The sequence below is a fragment of the Mus caroli genome, unplaced genomic scaffold, assembly GCF_978045245.1.
Source record: "Mus caroli unplaced genomic scaffold, Mus_caroli_1 scaffold_2, whole genome shotgun sequence".
Lineage (NCBI taxonomy): Eukaryota > Metazoa > Chordata > Mammalia > Rodentia > Muridae > Mus > Mus caroli.
Window position 1 is genome coordinate 110033209 of NW_028227257.1, and position 20866 is coordinate 110054074.

Consider the following 20866-nt stretch of genomic DNA (forward strand, 5'->3'; position numbering starts at 1 on the left):
AGGCGTTGTCCGAGGTGCGGGCTGAGACCCGCCACTCCCGGGGGTGTGGGTAAATTACTCACAGTCACCACACTGCTGCTTACCCTCTGGCCGCCCTGCCAAGTTGTTTCCTCGAAGGGCAGACCAGGAAGGCCAGCCCCGCTCCGCACTCGCGGTGGGTTCCGAGCTGCGAGCCTGGGACGCCGCGTTGCCATGGAGACCGGACGGGCTGCGGGAGGAGCCCCGGGAACCACCGGAGCTGCCCAACGACTGGACAGCCCGACGCAGCGGAGGGGCGAGCGGGGCGGAGCGCGGCGGGCCCGGGGCGGGGCGCAGAGCGCGGGGCGGGGGCGGGGCGGGAACTGTTCCAGCTGCTGGAACCACGCGAAGGGCGGAGCGGGCGGCGCGGGTGGCCCAGCGTCCGGAGGAACTGGGCGTCGCGCTGCGGGGCAAATTGGGGGCACACACTCTGGGGCAGGCTTGACCACGTATCCTGGTTACTTTGAGAAAGGCTGGAGACAGGGAGACTGGAAGGTCGGTGTCCATACCTGATCCTGACTCTAGGTGGCGGAGGGAAAGGGGCGAGGTGGCCTCATTGGGGGTTACAACTTGTGGAAGAAAAGATGCCTTGAGTTGGGAGGGCTGGGTGCCTCTGGATCTGAATGAACAAAAATCCCCTGCACCTGAGATCGCCCCGAGAAGATTATGGGTTTCCTGGGGACCTCGACATCAGTTCTCTTAGGGATCCGGTTCAGGTGTTTAGAACCAGACTCGCCTTTCCCACCCAGCCCTGGCCAAGTCTGGGTTTCCTTTTGTGCCCGGGCTGCTACTGAAGCACCTCAGCCCTTTAGAGGTCTTATGCTTCACTGCTTCGGTCACAAAAGAGGGTGGGAGAGCACCCTGTTAGAAAATTTCAATGGTCTCTCAAGCTTATCTTCTAGGGGGGAAATGGGTAACCTCTCTCCTTGGACACAGAGAACTTGTTGCTAGGCAACGAGTTTTGAAGGGGACCCGTCTGTTGTAATCAAAATTGCATTCGAATTTCACCTAGTGGCCAGAATATGAGAGATATAATCACCATCTTAAGGGCCCTCTGGGGACATGCAATTTATCTGATGGCGAAAACACGTACGTTTTAATGTATAGACAAACGGATTCAATTTTGACATTATTATAAAAATAGAACCAACGAAATCAGTCTGAACCAAGAATACATAACGTTTCCGTTGTTTTTAAATCCTCTGATTCATCCTCCCAGGCACTCTCTAAATCTCTTTGAGTGGATGATAGGAAAGCATTGAGGGGGAAAAACTAGAATGAAAGTTTAAGGAACTCAATGAAATCATTGACAACTGCAGGCCATGTCTGATGAGGGCCCCCGGCAAGCCCCGACTTCTGCTATTGCAGGGAAGGGAAAACTCTACATGTCAGGGGTCTTGAGTTTTACCCAAGATCTTTCTCCATAAAAGCAAAAGTGTATGTCTTCATTATGTTTTAAAGCCTCAGTTTTGTTAAATTTGCTTGGTATTGCTCAGTAGATAAAGGTGCCTTTGTTGCACACATTGTCCCTCTGTAAGGAAGTGTAAGCATCAAGCTGACTTGATTAGACTATCTCTTTCTGCCCCCTACATCGAAAAGGATGAGCCCAAACCAGTTTACACACTGCAGGGTTTTCAAGGTGTGTCTATGGTTCCTATTTCTCACAACACGGAGAGAGAAACTCTTTACAGACTAAATGACATCTGACAAGTGACTCTGGTAATAGCTTCCATTCTGATTTATTATGCATTTAAAGAAAATAGCCAACTTTCAGGTAACAGAAAGAATCAAGGTCATTCCAGCAGAGTACCTGGCCCAATGCTTATTCAGCTCCACAATGGTTGTTATATTTCACTTTGATGAAAAAGCATTACATGTCATCTTCATTTGCATAACATCAGAAATAATTCACCCATCTCTATAACCTATATGCAGAAGTTGGTTTTTCACACAATGCTAAAAAATAAAGCAAAGTTAAGCTCTGGCTTATGCATTTAGACACTGAATAAGTTTATCTAAAGCATCTCCCTAGTGAGGAGTTGTTCTAAAGAAGTCAAAAGAAGCGGGGTGGTGGTGGCGCACATCTTTAGTCCCAGCACTCGGGAGGCAGAGGCAGGTGGATTTCTGAGTTCGAGCCCAGCCTGGTCTGTCTTGAAAAGCAAAGCAAAACAAAACAAAGAAGTGAAAGGAAATGCTCCTGGAAACGCTTACAGCTACATCCCTCCCTCCGTAGCAGCTACTTATGGTGCTTCGGTTTTTAGCCGGTCCTTGGGATCGGATCCCTGACTTTGGATCCCTGACTTTGTATACCTTAGACAAGCAGTCTCCTATTGAGCGACAATCCGAGCACCATCTTCATGATTTTTAATGGGTAATTATTTTTTATTATAGATCTGAATGTTAGCAGAGCATGATACAAAAGCATGTTTAAATAACATTTAGTGTTTTCTGAGTATAAAACTAATATAGGGATTGGAATGTAGGTTAGTGGCAAAGTACTTGCCTAGCACACTACAGCCCTGGCCTTAATGCTGAGCAATGAAAACACAAGCAAGCTCTCTCACAAATGAAAACCCAGGGTTACCGATACACTCTCATGACAAACAATTTACAACATACCAAAAACCACAAGCATTAAAATGTAAACTACCCAGGATTCTGCTGCCCAGTAAGAACCTCTGTCATCAGTTCTATTCTTTATGTCTAGCCTTCTTTTGTGCACATATTAACTTTTACTTCGGGGCACATGTTTACTTACTGACATTTGTATTTGATGGTCTCTGTTGTTGGCACTCTTGTTTTTTGTTGTTTAACATTTTCTCTTGAATGTTTCCCAATGTCTTTAGTGTTCAAAATATCTTAATGGCAAATAGGTGATATATATATTACAACTCACTTAATTTGCTCAGACAGCCCCTGCTTTAGAAATTTCTAACTTTTCTTCTGTCAATTCACTGTTTCTGAGCATCTTTGTTGGGAGCTGAGAATGAGGCTGCGTTCTGGGCATGAGATACAAGAGCTAAACAGTAACTGTGAGAAATAAGGTTCTGCGCTGTGTCAGTGCACTCCTTCAGACCCAGCACTTGGCCGGAAGAGGCAGGCAGAGCTCTGTGAGTTCAAGGGCAGCCTGGTCTTACAGAGTGAGTTCCAGGACAGTAAGGGTTACACAGAGAAACCCTGTCTCGAAACATGAAACACAATCCTGTCTCAGGAGAGAGAGAGAGAGAGAGAGAGAGAGAGAGAGAGAGAGAGAGAGAGAGAGAGAGAGAGAGAGAGAGAGAGGTTTTGATGGCCATCTTTGTAAATAAATCTTTGATGACATCTTTCATTCTCAGACCAGATTCCTAGGTCTATGAAAACATAACTTCAAAAAGGCATTCTTTGAGCTTCAAAGGCAGTCTTAAACTAAAATTCCAAACTGTAAAATATTAACTTTTTGGAAGAGTACCAACAACAGACTTAATATTTATTTTGTGCAAAGTGTGAACCAGCAGAAGGTGCTTTCTTGCTAGTTGCTGGGAAACACCAAGGGGGTTTGAAGTGTATTGACTTTGGCTTTTCGCTCTAATTCTTTCCAGGATTTGCTGGTTTGCTCAATAGTTGTGAGATTGTTTGAAGTCTATGCAAATTACCCTACTTCCTCTTCTCACAGCTAAAGCGCTAAGGATGCAGTTTAATTTCCAGCTTCCCTCTTGTAAACACAGGACTGCGGAGCATTGCTTTCACTTACCTTCTCATGTGAGGCGCTTTGTATCTTTACCCTAACCTAAGGCATACTTCTTCTCAACAAAATTATCATATACACACTCCTGTATGGCACTTAACACATCCCGTGGTTAGTTTTAGCTAAGGAACATGTGAACTGATTAGTGCTGTTAGAGAGTTTCATTGCAGAGAGTTTTGGCTGACGACAGTAACCACCATTGTCAACATACGTGTATATGCCCGTGATTCAGGTGACACCATGCTCTCTCTGACAATTAAAAAATTAAGTCAAACCACATGCAGTTGTCATTTGTGGATAAGAGTTGGTTCAATAATGGCATTGAATATAGTTCTGCCTATGCTGATACTTTGCAAATTAGTTTACATTTTGACCTTTCTTCAAATGTTAAACTTCCTGCTTCTCCTGCTAAGGACGTCCATTGTTCCTGCACAAGCTTGTTTGCCTTGGCTTTCATATGCGGTTGAGTCTCGTCAGGAGGATGCCGGTGAAATGTTTATTTATTATTTTGGAGTCAGTAGAGGGAGCCTGGAGCCAAAAGATTATTATTGCAGACGTACAAATAGTGATTGTCTTCCAGTTCTTGATGTGTGGATGAGTTTAAACACTGGTGTATATGTAAAACAGCAATGATTTTAAAGTCAATTTGCTTCTATAATCTCTTCTCAAAAGACCAGAAAGTGACTGGCTGTTAGTGCAAGCTGGGCATCTTCTTAGTAAGACCATGCAGAATTCCATTGTTCCTGGATCTTCTGTGATCTCAGCCCCGACATTCCACTGGGGTCAGTTGTGTGCAAAACTTTCTCCTTTTTCAGAACACAATGTAGGTTTCCCTTCCATTTCTGTGGGCATACTGTCAAGACTCTTAGCTTTGTCGGGACTTTAAAATAAGCCACCACTTCCAATTCAGTGTCTTCATGCTTGTGTGTCAACTACATTATGCTGCCGTGTAGTTGTCCCCCCAGACACACAGGGAAGCTCTGTCATCCCACAGACAGAAATTCTGGGGAGACACCTAATACATGACCACACCTTTCACAGGTTTTTAATGTTAAAGATGCCTCCTGATCAGACCACAGCTTGATGGATAGCACTTACATACATTTGTTTCTTGATTAAGACTCCCCTCAGCCCAAGGCAATGGCTGCTTCTCAAGTGACATGTCTGTATGTTCTGTATGTCACACACACAGGAAAGACAGTCCCTTTGTGCTACTTCATAGTTTTATTTTTAAAAGTTACATTTCTTTACTGTGTGTGTGTGACTACATGTGTGGGAGTGAGTGTGCTATGGTGCTACGTGGAGATCATGCTGTAATCGGCTAGTTGCTTCCATGATACCTTTTCCAGGAATTGAACTCAGGTCTTTGAGCTTGGCAGTAAGTATCTTGAGCAGTCTTTCTGGCTACTTAGTTTGTATTTGTTTAATAGTAGCCTAGGCTGGGCAGTGATGGCGCAGGGCTTTAATCCCAGCACTCAGGAGGCAGAGGCAGTTGAATCTCTGAGTTTGAGACCAGCCTGGTCTACAAATGAGTTCCAGGACAGCCAGGGCTACACAGAGAAACTTTGTCTTAAGGGGGAAAAGCGGTTCCCTAGAGCTTATGAGAAATAGCAGCAACTCTCCTATAGTCACCTTTTATGGCATCTTCTTGTCTGAACAGCACTTTCTCGATTTATCCCCTGAGGAGGCTCACAGCTCACACATGTTCAGCCCTATCAGATTTCTAACCCATCGATGTGGTCACCTTTCCTTTGAGGATCCTCATCCTATCCCAGGCCCCCATAGTTCATCTCATTTCTTATCTGTCACATGCCATCACCCCCCACTCCCGACTCCTCATCGCCGTTACTTTTCTGCGCAGTTAAGGAACTCATCAGGAGTTATGATGACCCCTCCCCAAGAGCATGAGTCAGGAGCTGCAGACTGTGTGAGGCTGGATTACAGGACGCTGTAGCAGTGACTACATTTTTCTTCCTGTTCAGTCTCTTCCCATGGTCCGTACCTGCTCCACATTATTCCTGTTCAGCTGCTCAGCTGCGTTCACTCCTGCCTGGTGTTTCTGTCCAAAGGATGTGCCTTTCAAGAAGAAAATCGATTCCTGTAACTGGCCACGGACCCTCCACATCTGCATGGATTCACAGTGCGCATGTTCAGAATCCACAGCGCGCAAATTCGACCATCTCCAATCACAGGAGTGGTCCTAGGGTTAAGTGCTTCCTGGGACAGCGAAAACACACTTCCTTCTCAGGGTCTCGCCAAGACAAGATGAGCATTCATACTTCCTGTTTCTTTCTAAGTCTACTTCCCTTAAAGTGACACCAGGTTACTGTGAAATGTTCTCATTCCTCGTGCACGGTAGAATGGGAAGACAGGAGGGAGACACGACATTTTTTTGTTGTTGTTGAAAGATCTAGTTTCTTCCATCTTTACTTTTTTGTTCAGAACAGCATTTTTCTTGGAGAGTCCAGGAGAACAAAGAAAAGATTAATGAGGAGTATTGGTGAGAGTGCTGATGGGTAAGATAGTGAATATTGCTGATGTATTTAAACAGCAGGGTTTTTATTTGTTTGTTTGTTTTTAGCTATTCTCAGGACTCATCCTTAAAGCTATGTCTGTAGCTAGAATGAAACGAATACTGGACAGAAAGTCAGTGTAAGTTAATGGCACTTAATAAAATTTCTTTTACATTTATTTTGTGTATAAATGTTTTGCTTTCGTGTGTGTCTGTGTGTGCAATACCTGTGTGCCAGGTACCTATAGGTGTCAGAAGAGGGTAGTGGAGTTGAGTGGTTGGTTCTATCACGTGGGTGCTGGGAATCAAACTGAGGTCGTCTGGAAGTGCTCTTCACTACTGAGCCATCTCTCCAATCCATGGCATTGATTTTTGAATGTACTTGGAGTTTCCAGGTCTGCTTGTTTTTAATAAGTTACTGAAAAAGCTTCTGTGTGATTATTTCAGGCTAGACATATCTTATTAGCTAGTGTAATCAGTTCCCTTTTTATTAATATCATGAGCTTCGGATTTCAGCAAATCAGTCCTCGTTTTCGAGAACGTTTAATATTGTCTACCTCCTATTAAAAAGTGTCTTTTAGCTTCAAATTAATGGTTTTAGCTGGCTGTTAATTTTTCTCTGTGACTTCTCCCTTTCTTCTGGCTATTTTCATTTTCCCTTCCTAACATTGCATATCAAAATATTATGTGGACCAGTAGTTGATGTGAAAGGGCAGTATAGCTCTGCCTATGCTGAAATGTTCAGTTTCCAGACAGCCTTCTTTAGGACCAGCTGCATAGCAGAAGTTATACATGTCATTTTTTAAGTTTTTGGGTTTTTTGAGATAAGGTCATTCTACATAGCTCTTGCTGTCCTAGAACTGGTTTTGTAGACCAGGCTTCTCAAACAGAGATCAACCTACCTCTGCCTCCCGAATGCTGGGATTTAAAGAAAGGGATCACGCAGTGGGTTGGTGGGTTTCCAAGGAAATCAGGATATGAGCATCAGGGCACCTGTCCACAAAGAGGCTCCAGAGGTTGTCAGTCGCTAGGGCTTCCAAGGAACTGCATTCAGAAACTCTGGGAACTCACTCCAGTTAGAGATGTGTAAACTGATCTCAGAAAAGGTTGTTTTTGTTTTTAGTTTTTTGTTTTTTTTTTTAAAACATGGTAGTTTTGTCTCAGTGGAGCTCAGAAACAGAATCTCCAAGAACCAGAACAAGTACAGTTCTCCCTGCAGACGTCTTATCTATGGTAACTGAATACTAAGCTCATTGCTATTCACAGTGCATTTTCCCATCACAAATTTAGACTATGCAGATAGCACCAATAAAATGGAGTGCTGAGATCACATTTAAAGGATGTTCAATGGAGCACACAAGTCTTCCCAGGAATGCTGATTTAAATGGCTCGAAAGGAGAAAAAAAATCTGTGTGATGCTGTACTCTGTCTGTGGAGAGGAGGAAAACAATGTTGCAAAGGAGGAGTGTAGCTATTAAGCTTTTAAAGTCGGGGAGATTGTTCACAAAGTATCATGTCCACCTGGGGAGCTGAAAAGATGAATAAAGAGGAACTACTTGTTTTAAAGCTAGGACTATGGTCTGGGCTTTGTTTCTGGTTTTTGAATGTTCTTCATATTTAAGGCAGAGAAATGATTTAACTAAACACACAGATGGAAAACACAAATGTAAAATTATCTAAGCTAAAGGGGCTGATTTGTTTCAACCATAAGTTTTGCTTGTTTCGTTTGTTTTTAGTGTAGAATATACTTTATTCAGGGCATGGGGAGGGGAGTTGAGAGGATAGTAGAGATAGAGAAAAGCAGAGAGAGAGAGAGAGAGAGAGAGAGAGAGAGAGAGAGAGAAACAGAGACAGAGGAGAGACAGAGACAGAGGAGAGGCAGAGGAGAGGCCAGCCTTGAGCACATGGAGAGGGGGGAGGGGCGAGAGGACAGAGCAGGAACAAGAAGACAAGAACAGGAGCTCAACCATACATAGTTCTTAACCACGCTGAGATTGTTCATCCTTTTAGAATTCCTGTATTAGTTTACCCTCTTTAAAACTGTTCACATTAGGGGCTGAAGAGATGGTTCAGAGTATGAGCACTGAACACCCCCCAGAGGTCCTGAGTTCAATTCCCAGCAACCACCTGTAAAGCCATCTGATTCCCTCTGTTTGTGTGTGTATGTGTGTGTGTAATTGTTGTAAAAAATTTCACATTCAATTTTTTTTCATATATCCTAGTAATTCTGAACTGCTGTAGACAGAAATGCCCCCACAGTTCTGGAGGGTAAGTGGGTGGCACCTTTTGAGGGCAGTCCAGATGCAAGGAGGTCTGAGCCAAACACTTTTCCTTTGCCTCATCTCTTTCATGTCCTGATCGGGGGTACACTCACCCTGTTGCTGCTGTGGCCCCTGCCCACTGCATTACTGCACTGATATCAGAACTCAGAGTTCTCACCCTTCTAAGTGGCCTGCGGAGCAGCTGTTCTCTAGGAATCCACTTGGTCTTTCCGCACTAGACTGAGCTTGTGAGGCACCCAGCCTTGTGGACTGGGGAGCTACTGGGCTCTCAACCTAATCCATTGTGCAGACAGCTGTGGCTGGTGCGGAGCTCAAATGGTGTAAGCCAATTTAACATCTCTGTTTGATACTCGGATTCTTCCTATAAATTCCCTCGGGGAGCCCTAGCTGCAGGCTCTCATCTGAGGGGACTAATCTCATTTATGAAGATTCCATGCTCACAGTCTTATCATGTCCCCAAATGTCCCACTCGCTGCTCCCATAGTGGGCATCACAATTCCAACATGTGACACATTTTGTTCATAAAATCATACATGGACTCCATGTATGTGAATCTCTGGGCTAAATATGACATAAATTCCAAGTGAACACAGCAGTTAAAATTTATTTAAACTTCATCTATGTTTTAAAATGAAAATTAGAGTAGTATTGTTAAAAGAGTTAAAAAATTATACCATTAAATAGTACTGTATCAATAATATATTATCTTTAAAAGGAAATGATTATTTTATAAAATAATTGGTTACTATCAGTACCCAATTCTTACTGAGTACTTATTATATATCAGTTTTTAAAGTTTGATTTAATTTATATTCTCTAATTTAATCCTGGCAATGTCCCTCCCTGTAAGTTGGGTACTATTACTATACCCATTTTGAAAATAAGGAAACTGAGTCTCTAGTAGGTAAGGTGCCTGAAGTCACACAGTGAGGTATAATAGAGGCATAATGCAGAATGAAGAACACACACACACATACATACACCTAACTAGAACCATATGAGATTCTAACTGGAACCATAAGAATTGATTCTACTTTGTTTTCAGAAGACCCTGAGCAATTTATAAAGAGCACATATTCTGCTAGTTGGGACTTCCAAGCAGGGAGTTGGCCCTGTCAAGGAAAATTTTTGCTGAAGGTCAAGACCACAGGAGAGAGACAGGGCAATAAGGCCAAACACACTTTATAATAAACCTTCTTTGACCAGAACAAGCTTGCTTCTCTCATTAATCTTTATTAGACCAGATTTCTTACTACCTAATAACCTTTCTCTATCTGTCTAAAGCAGGATTCTATTAAGTAAGCCAGGCTAGCTTCAGACTCACTATGTAGCTCAGGCTAACCTCAGACTCACTATGTAGCTCAAGCTAGCCTCAGACTCACCATGTAGTTCAAGCTAGTTTCAGACTCACCATGTAGCTCAGGCTAGCCTCAGACTCACCATGTAGCTCAGGCTAGCCTCAGACTCACCATGTATGTAGCTCAGGCTAGCCTCAGACTCACTATGTAGCTCAGGCTACCTTCAGACTCACCATGTAGCTGAAGCTAGCTTCAGACTCACCATGAAGCTCAGGCTAGCCTCAGACTCACTATGTAGCTCTGGTTAGCGCCAAACTCACTATGTAGCTCTGGTTATCGTCAAACTCACAATTCTCTTGTCTCAACTTTGCAAGTGCTGGGATTAAAAACATGCCACACCAAATCCTGCTTGCCTGGTGACATCTAAGTTACCTGGTGACTTGTTGAAAGTCCCATCTCTTACACTGTGGCTTTGGAGACTGTTTTTGACTTTGAAGTTTAGGAGTCCCGTTGAAAGCAAACTGTAGTACAACCCTATCTAGCACACCTAGCTTCTAGGTCAGGTCTCCACACACTATGGGAAGTTAAGAAAACAAAGGGTTTTTCTTTGTGTGAATATCCCAATGTTCACAGGAGGTCTTGAAGAGGAGACAAGAGAATGGTGCTATCTTTCTGGCCCCTGTGTTTATTTGAATCTTATGATGGTCATGCTGCAGAGACTCACCACTGCCAGTGTTAACAGGTAATCATCCGCAGTGTTTCTTCTGTGCTTTCAGGAGTATCCACGGACGGTTTCTCATTAAAGGCTTGTGAGTGGAAACGGCATATCTCCCTCATTTAGAGGCAGTAATGTATGACACAAAGATGCCATTTTTGTTTGAGGCTGGCTACTATCCCTAAAATATTCAGGAATATAAATGGCACTTGGTTTGTCCTTGAGATTTTGCTGGACACAGAATGATGAATCCCAGGTGGTCCTTTTGTATTTTCAGTTCCCTGAAATAATCTTGTTTCTTTGTTTCTTCTTTCCTGCCTTCCAGGTTCTCTCCTACACTGCTGATTTCCTCATGCCTAACCCCTAAAATGTGGCGTTAATGACGTCTCTCAGGCACCATACTGGCTGGTTTTGTGTGTCAACTTGACCCAAGTTAAAGGTATCAGAGCCTTAGGTGAGGAAATCCCTCCCTGAGATCCAGCTGTAGGTCATTTTCTCAATTAGTGATTAGTGGGGGAGGGCCCAGGCCAAGGTGGATGTAGCTTCCCTGAACTGGCCGTCCTGGGCTCTATAAGAAAGCAGACTGAGCAAGCCATAGGAAGCAAGCCAGCAAGCAGCATTCCTGCGTGGTTGCTGCATCAGTTCCTGCCTCCAGGTTCAGCCCTGCTTGAATTTCCTGCCCTGACTTCCTCCAATGATAAACTATAATATGGAAGTGTGAACTGAATAAACCCTTTCCTCCCCAACTTGCTTTTTTGGTCACGGTGTTTCATCTGCAGTAATAGAAACCCTAAGACAGGCACCTAAGCAGTAGCAAGCGCTGAAGCAATGACGAGTCTTGTGCAGCCTCGTCCTGAAAGGACAAGCTTGGGGGGAGGGAGATGAGAACTCAAGTTAAGGATGCAACCAGCCTAGGACTTGAAAGGAGGTAACAAGTACTATCAAACCAGCTTCCTGAAAGGGAGTAATTTACAGCTGCCCCAGGAGGCTCAGCAGGAGCCCTGCTAATCGTTGCCCCAGAAACGCCATGGGATCCACCAGTTTAGTTACTCTAACAGACACCGCACAGCAAGGCTTAAGGAGACAATCTAGCTCTCATTTTTAAAAGTCTTAGTTAGCTGAGGCTGAGGTTGTTGTAGAGTGCTTGCCCACCACGAAGGAAACTTCCTGACAGGAAGCTGCTGCCTCTGTGGCTGATTGACTGATTAGAGCGTCGGTAACGTGCAAACATGGACTCACTATTTGATGCCCTAGATAATTTATAATAGAAAACTCTTGTAGACAGGGACAAAGGGCAACCTGGTGGTGAAGCATCCTGGGTTATATGAGCGAGGGGAATGCAGAGACCGAGCACCTGCTTCCTGACCCACGCTGACAGTGCCTCTGTTTCCCTGATAGGCACCGGCTGCTTCCTATCTATAGCGAAGGGTTTCAGTTTGGTGGACTCTGATGACACTTTAATCATACATCTTGATAACTTCTTGCTTTGACTAGTCAGAAAGATTTTATGTCTAGAACACGTGTAAAATTAATCAACTTTTCTGACTCCTGTTGAGAATGTTTTGGATTCGGGTTGAGGACTTAGCCACAGAAATGGCCATTTGGTGACTTAATTCTTACATTCTGACAGAGAAAGTCTCATGACCGGACAGCACCGAATGTTTTATTTTGGGTCTCAGCACATCAGCTGTGGGGCTTTTTATTTAACATGTATGATTATTTGCCTCGTGTATGTTTGTATGTGCGCCACGTGCATGTCTGGTGCCCATAGAGGTCAGAAGAGGGTGTCAGATCCCTTGGAACTGGAGTTACAGGCAATTGTGAGCCACTGTCCAGGTGGTGGAAATGGGGTCCAGTTCCTCTGCAAGAGCAGCAAGCGTTCTTAACCCCTGAGCCATCTCTCCGGCCTCCCCCGCCGCTCCATGCTCCCTACACATTGTGGACTTTAAAAAGAAGATGCCGTAGTGGATGGTTCCCTGAACACCTGCAGCTCTGAGCACATGCCAGGAATCTCCTCACCTAGTAGACAGCCCCTCTGCAGCTGTTAAAAGTGTTTCTTCCAGCTGCCTGAGTTAGATCACTGGGGAGATGGTTATAATGAAGCTAGCCCTGGCCTCACCCCTGAACTTCATGAGCAGCTGTAGTGTCGTAACTCCAGATCTGTATTTTAATAAGCATGATTGACAATTTTCCTTCACATAAAAAGCCAGCATCACTGTTCCTAGGCCCTTGGCAGTGTCAGGTTAAACCTCTCATGACTTCTTGAGTGTCTTCTGGTCTCTGTCTCCAGTGGCCTTGCTCCCTTTTCTTGGCTCCTGGGTTTCTATTAGGATGCTTGCTCTCAGGGCATTACAGACTGTGTGGCTGCTTCCCTGGTCCAGCATGCTCTCTTCTATGCTGCGTATTGAGAAGGTCTGATTAATGGTTCTCAAGATCTCCAATCCCAATCTATTAAATTAACCAACCAGAATTGATGGTTATAGTTATCTAGTCAGGGACAGTTCTCTTGATCTCTCAGGATTCTAGGGACTGTGTGTGTGTGTGTGTGTGTGTGTGTGATGACCAAGACAGCCTCAACATCCCTTTTGTCATTTACTGAGATTCTTCTTAAGAACCTTTAGTTGAATTGGAGAGATGACTCATCGGTCAAGAACATTGATTGCTCTTCCTAGAGATCCTGAGTTCAATTCCCGGCAACCACATGGTGGCTCACAACCATCTGCATGGAATCTGATGCCCTCTTCTGGTGTGTCTGAAAACAGTGACAGTATACTCATATACATAAAATAAATAATTCTAGTTTGTTTGTTTGTTTTTAAAAAAAGAACCTCTAGTCAATGGTGATTGAGTAATTTAGCCTAAGGGCAAAGAGAGGGACCCAGTTACTGGAAACAAACAACAAACAAACAAAAACCTGACCCTGGTAATTCCCTGAGACCTTTTGTTATTGCTAAGGTCAGAAATAAGCTCTTTCTCAAAGGACTTTGACTCAGCTGTGCATTGGTGGAGAAAACAGACCTGAGCTAGGTCTTGGGCAAAGATTTCATGGAAAAGAGAGGCTAATGTGGGCTGGGATAACAGCAGATGGAGTGGAGTGTCTGGGTTTGGCCAGGGATCTACAGATCACTGCAAGTTTTTGTCTGCACTACAGACCCCTGGCCTCTGAGCTCCCTGGGGTGGTTTCTAAAAGCTGTTGAGCAAACTAGAGGCTCCCAGTGGTGCTGATCTTTCTGCATGCCACCGTAGTTCTGCAGCACGGGACAAGCATGTGGTATCCACTCTTAGAGCTAATGTGAGCCCTGTGGTTCTTAGCTATTAATTATCCAGTGACATTGAGTTAGATGATTTGGCTGAGGATTCCTTTAAAGAAAACAGATGTTACTACAAAGTCCTATGTCACTTTATGAAGAAACATGTCAAATGCATGACTTTATGCACGTAAAATGAAAGAAGAAACAAGACAAGACATGAAATAAGTGATTTATAACTTAAAATCTAACCTTGATTGGCATTACATGTGGGAAGCCACATGTGCCATTGCAGGGTGGCGTTGGCTACTGCTGGCCACCACGCATACGTAGGCAGTAAAGTTTTTTTTGCCAAGATGAGGTTTTGAGAATTAACCAAAATTAACCAATCAGATGAGAGACAAGTTAACCAATCAGATGAGAGAGAAGTTAACCAATCAGATGTAGGCATGCAAATGAGGTGGTAAGCATAACCCAAGCACAACCAATCCGGGTGTAAGACACGCCTCTCCTAGGCCTATATAAGCAGCACCAGTTCTGGGATTGGGGTCTCTTCGCCTCTGCAATCAAGCTCTCCCAATAAACGTGTGCAGAAGGATCCTGTTGCAGCGTCATTCTTGCTGGCGAGCGTGTGCAAGAATTACATACTGTAAAAGGACTGTCTATGTAATTGCATATTGTGCTCATAGGAATCATTTTCTGATTAAGACTTTTATTACTGTCTTCTCATTAGCAGCTCATCCTAATTGTTTTAGCTAAGGGGACATTGCAGCCAAGTGGGTTCTTCATTTTCCATTCCCAAAGTAACGTGAGAAATGTGTTAGGCTAGTTTCTGGTTACTTTCTATGGACTTTCTATCTTATACTGGTTGAGATAAGTGATTTCCAAGGCTTAAGCAAATTAGCATGCTTGGAAGATTTGCTAAGACACACGGGCTGTCAGTAAGTCTTGGGGATTGGATCTATAGTTTTGCCTTTTCATTCTTTTTTCATTCATTCATCTTTGAGACAAGATTTCACTAGCCCAGGCTATCCTCAAATTCACTATGTAGCAGAGGATGACTTTAACTGATTCTCTTGCCTCCATCCCCTCCAAGTGCTGAAATCACAGGCATGCTTCATGCAGCCCTGGGGAGGGAGTAGAACCCAGAGCCTTGTGTATGCCGGGCATGTATCCTACCAAGCTATGCCCCCACCCCCTGGATTTGCGTTTCTAGCACATGATCCCACTGATGTTTTTGCCAGGGCTTGGGAACTGATCATCTTGAAGTATCATCTCTGGGTAATAGTTAAATTACAATCCAAATCCTGAAGTTGTAGCTTGTAGATTGTTCTTCCATGCAGAATACCCATTTGTAGACTAAATCAGCTCGATGTTATTGCCTGAGGCCATTTCCCTTTCTTTTGTTTTGGCTGAAGAATTTTGTTTGTGTTCCCAGGCTGCTTTTAGCAGACCTTAGTCCTGTATTCTGGTCATCTGTGCGTGCGGTTTCTCTCTTTTGGCACACAGAGTTCTTAAAGGATTTCCTTCACCTTTGAGCCTTCACTGTACCTCATACCCTAATTGCAGACATTATCTCATTGTTTGCTAAATTGCAGACAACATTATATCATTACTTGCTAAATTGAATTTAGCTATGTTTGTATGTTTTGAGTTTGTTTTAGGCCTGGTTTTCTAAATCTAAAAATTAAAGGCTACAAATACAGAATTAAATCAAGCATACAGCTCACATATTGTTAATTGAACATACTGACTTGCCTGACTTTGAGGGTCTGGGAAAAGATAGTTTCTTTAAACGAGGGCCAGAGCTTCCAAATCTAATTATAGCCACTTATGTTTTATTGAGACATTTATTGAGACAGATTTCTGTACCTCTTTATGGGTTACATTATGGTAATCTGATAACTGTATACAGTGGGTAATAATCATACCAGGGCAATGAGACCTTAAGCATTAATCATTTTTATGTGCTGAAAATTTTGTCACTTTGTAACATACGATAAATTCTTTTAACCAGTATTTGTGCTACATGGTATAAAGAAACAAATAAACAACAAAGCCAAACAGCAAAACCTAAGCTAATTTTCCCTGTGTTGGCGGGACTTAAAGAATTTCTTCCTAGTTCCTTACCCTGTATTCTTCCCAGGCTCTAAGGACTGCCATATATATGTGTAGATAGATAGATAGATAGATAGATAGATAGATAGATAGATAGATAGATATAGATGTAGGTAGATAGATAGATAGATAGATTCTATTCCTGCAATGAAACACCATGACCAAGAAGCAAGTTGAGGAGGAAAGGTTTTACTCAGCTTGCACTTCCACATCACTGTTCATCGCCAAAAGAACTCAGGACTGGAACTCTCACAGGAAAGGACCTGAAGGCAGGAGCTGATGCAGAGGCCATGGAGGGGTGTTACTTACTGGATTGCTCAGCTTGCTTTCTTATAGAACCCAGGACTAGCAGCCCAGGGGATGGCACCACCCACAAGGGGCCTTTCCCCCCTTGATCACTAATTGAGAGAATGCCTTATAGCTGGATCTCATGGAGGCATTTCCTCAAGGGAGGCTCCTTTCTCTGTGATAACTCCAGCTTGTGTCAAGTTGACACACAAAACCAGCCAGAACACATGTATGAGACCTTCCTCTGTTTCTTCAGAGCAAGCTTATGTGATGTCAGCAGATTCAGTCTGAAGATCATGGATCAGGAAGGAGACTGTCCCCAATTCTGCCATGTGAGTTGTTGGTGCTGAGGCTAGACCTGCTGGTAGCTGCCTTCTTGAAGAGGTATGACACTAACAGGACCTTTTCCAGGTCCCAGGGCAGAGCACAGGAGATGGCGGCACTTTGCATCAGTAGCTATGGCTTATGGGTTGAGAAGGAAACCTCCCATACTTGTCGCCAGGGATGTTCAGATGGTGGAAGGCTTGTTAGGCACATTCCCAGCTCCCACTGGACGGGTAGAGGCGGGGCTACCATGTTGTGATGGTAACCCCAGATCACTGTGAGTGGGAGGATACTGTCTCCAGTTCCTGTGCTTCAAGCAAGGGGAGGTGTTGAAGTTAAATCTTGGTTCTGCCTCCCAGCCTCATGCTCCCAGAAATGAGACTCAGACTCAAATTTCATTTATGAATATCTTGGCCATATATTAGGCTCTAGTCTGACTAGATCAAAACTAAAGACACCCATTCATTTTTAACCTATATTCTGCCACGGAGCTGGTTGCTGGTATTCAGGTACCACATGCATTTCCTCACCTCTTTTTGGGCTCCTACCCTGCCTCCTTCTCTTCCAGAATTCTTTCTCCTCTTGATGTCCCGCCTCTATTTCCTGCCTAAGCCACAGGCCATGGACTTTTAAATTGACAGGTGAGGCATCTATACAACACACACAATGATCTCTCTACAGAGAGGGATCAGGCTTGAAGCTGTGACACTGAAGCTGCAGGCTGATGAACACCTGCCTTCTACCATGTGTCTTTTTCGGACCAGGTGAGGCCATCTATCTGGGAAGTCAGTTGAAGTTATAATTTACTTTATTCATTTCTTTAGGTTGGGTGGAGAGCTGGTTCAGCAGTTAAGGGAACGCACCACCTTCCTCAGGATCCAAGTTCGGTTCCCAGCTCCTACTGGTGACTCACCACTGCCTGTAACTCCAGCTCCAGGGGATCCCATACCTCAGCCTCCATGGGCACTGGGATTCACTTGGACACACCTCCACAGAGAAATAGGCACATACATATAATTTAATATTAAATAAATCTCTAGAAAAATCAATGTGTGGAGAAAGCCAAACTCCACACATTCTGCTAATAAGTATTTCTGTTTGGAATTCTTTCCTTTTTTCTTTCTTTCTTTCTTTCTTTCTTTCTTTCTTTCTTTCTTTCTTTCTTTCTTTCTTTCTTTCTTTCTTTCTTTCTTCCTTCCTTCCTTCCTTCCTTCCTTCCTTCCTTCCTTCCTTCCTTCCTTTCTTTCTTTCTTCCTTCCTTTCTTTCTTTCTTTTACGTATATGAGTACACTGTAGCTGTTCAGATGGTCGTGAGCCATCATGTGGTTGCTGGGAACTGAACTCAGGACCTCCGCTCCTAGCCCACTCCTCTGGCTCAAAGATTTATTTATTATTACACACAAGTACACTGTAGCTGTCTTCAGACAGCACCAGATGAGGTCATCAGATCTCATTACAGGTGGTTGTGAGCTACCATGTAGGTTTCTGGGATTTGAACTCAGGACCTTCAGAAGAGCAGTCAGTGCTCTTAACCACTGAGCCCTGGAACCAACTCTTGAAGAGTAAAGATCAGTAGAAGCTCCCCATACAATGAAACCTGAGCTCTGTGAAAGGCAAGCCATGCAGTAACTCCTCCCTCCCCCTCCTCCACATTGCCCTGCTATCAACAGACCACTCAGGCAGCTCTGGGTTTAACAGCACCACCTTCTTTACCTGTTAACCACAAAATAAATGTTTTTCCCATTTCAAAAACCCCAGTAAGATAGTATTGGCTTCTGCACATGTTGGGCTGTGAACCCTTGTTTCAGAACAATTTCTGGCAACCAAATGGGGCAGTGAGTCTCTTTCTACCTTCCTAATGCGCTGGGTTCCTCACCTGGACCTGGTTGCTGACCATCAGTGGCCACATTGACTGAGGCTAGTCTGGGATCTGAGCAACCTGAACCTGTTTCCCCACTGTGGCGCTTCTGACTTCCATCCTGCAGAAAGACACTTCACTGGGTCTGAGTGACAAAGCCAGTTCAACTCAGAGGTGCTCCTCTGGCATAGAGACATAAATTGTCGCTCCAGTTTAGTGGCATAACTGTCCCTCAGCTTTTGAATTTTAGGGCTGAAGCAATCCTGTTGTGAGTCCTGGTATAGGGAACTCTCCTGCACCTGGTTCTAAGGCAGAAGGCAGATCCAAGCTCCACTTGTAGGCTGTTTGTCTGTGATGCAGTCTGGTGTGGACTGCACTGTGCTCTGACTTAATGTAATTTTTTAAAATGCTTTTTAAGGGTCTACTTGTGTTTTATTAGTCTGTGTTATGACGACTGACGGAAGCTAAGGAATTTAGTGGGTGTAGCAATTGTCCTGTTAGAAATTAATGTCAATGATGGCCTTTTGATCCTTTAAAAAAGAGACTAATGCTCCCTCTTGTTCTCTCTAGGCAGCCAGCCCCAGGTGACTAAGTCTCGATGGGAGAAGAAGACACTTCTCAAGATGGGAGGCAGTTTTACAGAGAACCAGCCACCACTCTGCTCCAGGAGTGGAAGGTCCCTAAGAACTCAACTGGGAGATTTGAATTTCGAGTGGTCACCCCACGCCTGCACTACTCCACACCTGCGCTACCTCACACCTGAGCTGCCCCACAGCTGGGTCACTCCACACCCAAGCCACTCTTCACCTGTGCTAGTCACCCCACACCTGCTACTTCCCACCTGAGCTGCCCCACACCTGAGCCCACACCTGGATTTGGGAGTTTTCCAAGTCATATAAAATGGTTTATCTGCCCTGCTAACACCTCTTAGGGAAGGAGTCACCTTAACAGCACATGAGGGGACCTTACACATTCCTTACCCACGAGTGGCAGTCAGGGGACTCCTGGCAGGAGTCAGTTCTCTCTTCCTAAGACATAGGTTCTGTACTGCCACTCTGAGAGTTCCAGGGACCTCAGGCTTAGCAGACAATGCCTTTGCCTGCGAACCATCTGCAACAGGTTCTAAAAGACAAGTGTTGCTAAGGAAAACTTATTCGTGATCAAATTAGCTGAAATAAGAAAGTGATATACATTGTTTTCTTTTAAAAATAAACCGAAGCCTTTATCCATACAACAAAGATTTCATGAAATTTTAACCTATTCTTAGGAAAGGTGTGAAAATTTAATGGTCATGACATAATGCTGTCCGTCAAGTTTGTTTTTTTAAGTTTCACATGCATAAGTGTTTTGTCTGCATATGTGTCTGTGTGCAGTGTGTGCCTGGTACCCTTGACAGAAGAGGCCCCTGGGTCTCCTGGAACTGGACTTAGAGCTGTTTGTTAGCCACCATGTTGGTATTGGAGAACAAACCAGTGTTTTTGTTTGTTTGTTTGTTTTGGTTTTGGTTTGTTTTTTTATTTTTGAAGAACAACTAGTGCTCTTATTTATTTTTTTAATATTGTTTTTATTACATATTTTCCTCAATTACATTTCCAATGCTATCCCAAAAGTCCCCCATACCCTCACCCCCCCCCCCACTTCCCTACCCACCCATTCCCTTTTTTTTTTTTTTTTTTTTTTTTGGCCCTGGCATTCCCCTGTACTGGGGCATATAAAGTTTGCGTGTCCAATGGGCCTCTCTTTCCAGTGATGGCCGACTAGGCCATCTTTCGATACATATGCAGCTAGAGTCAAGAGCTCCGGGGTACTGGTTAGTTCATAATGTTGTTGCACCTACAGGGTTGCAGATCTCTTTAGCTCCTTGGATACTTTCTCTAGCTCCTCCATTGGGGGCCCTGTGATCCATCCAATAGCTGACTGTGAGCATCCACTCCTGTGTTTGCTAGGCCCCGGCCTAGTCTCACAAGAGACAGCTATATCAGGGTCCTTTCCGCAAACGCTTGCTAGTGTATGCAATGGTGTCATCGTTTGGAGGCTGATTATGGGATGGATCCCCGGGTATGGCAGTCTCTAGATGGTCCATCCTTTTGTCTCAGCTCCAAACTTTGTCTCTGTAACTCCTTCCATGGGTGATTGTTTCCAATTCTAAGAAGGGGCAAAGTGTCCACACTTTGGTCTTCGTTCTTCTTCAGTTTCATGTGTTTTGCAAATTGTATCTTATATCTCGGGTATACTAAGTTTCTGGGCTAATATCCACTTATCAGTGAGTACATATCATTTGAGTTCTTTTGTGATTGTGTTACCTCACTCAGGATGATGCCCTCCAGGTCCAACCATTTGCCTAGGAATTTCATAAATTCATTCTTTTTAATAGCTGAGTAGTACTCCATTGTGTAAATGTACCACATTTTCTGTATCCATTCCTCTGTTGAGGGGCATCTGGGTTCTTTCCAGCTTCTGGCTATTATAAATAAGGCTGCT

The 20866-nt window shown here is 44.0% G+C and overlaps 1 protein-coding gene and 1 long non-coding RNA gene across 7 annotated transcripts in view; one reads left to right on the top strand and one right to left on the bottom strand.

Annotated features, from left to right (window-relative positions):
* The window catches only part of Erich2 (glutamate rich 2), a 44423-nt gene extending 43556 nt beyond the window's left edge, over positions 1–867 (bottom strand). For 2 of the 5 annotated variants that reach the window (XM_085834793.1, XM_085834792.1), the window contains exon 1: positions 63–867. In XM_085834793.1, coding sequence (XP_085690919.1) covers positions 63–525 — 463 coding nt within the window. In that variant the 5' untranslated portion in view covers positions 526–867. The remainder of the gene's footprint in view (positions 1–62) is intronic. The other 3 variants (XM_085834794.1, XM_021155339.3, XM_021155342.3) reach the window with 2 other exon arrangements.
* LOC147005899 (uncharacterized) lies at positions 392–19598 on the top strand. 2 transcript variants are annotated; one of them, XR_015046521.1, is made up of 4 exons: positions 392–513; positions 10468–10576; positions 16460–16587; positions 18956–19598. It is a non-coding gene; the product is annotated as an uncharacterized LOC147005899 (long non-coding RNA). The 2 variants fall into 2 exon arrangements; XR_015046520.1 differs by lacking the exon at positions 10468–10576 and having other exon boundaries at positions 404–513.
* Positions 19599–20866: the final 1268 nt, after the last annotated feature.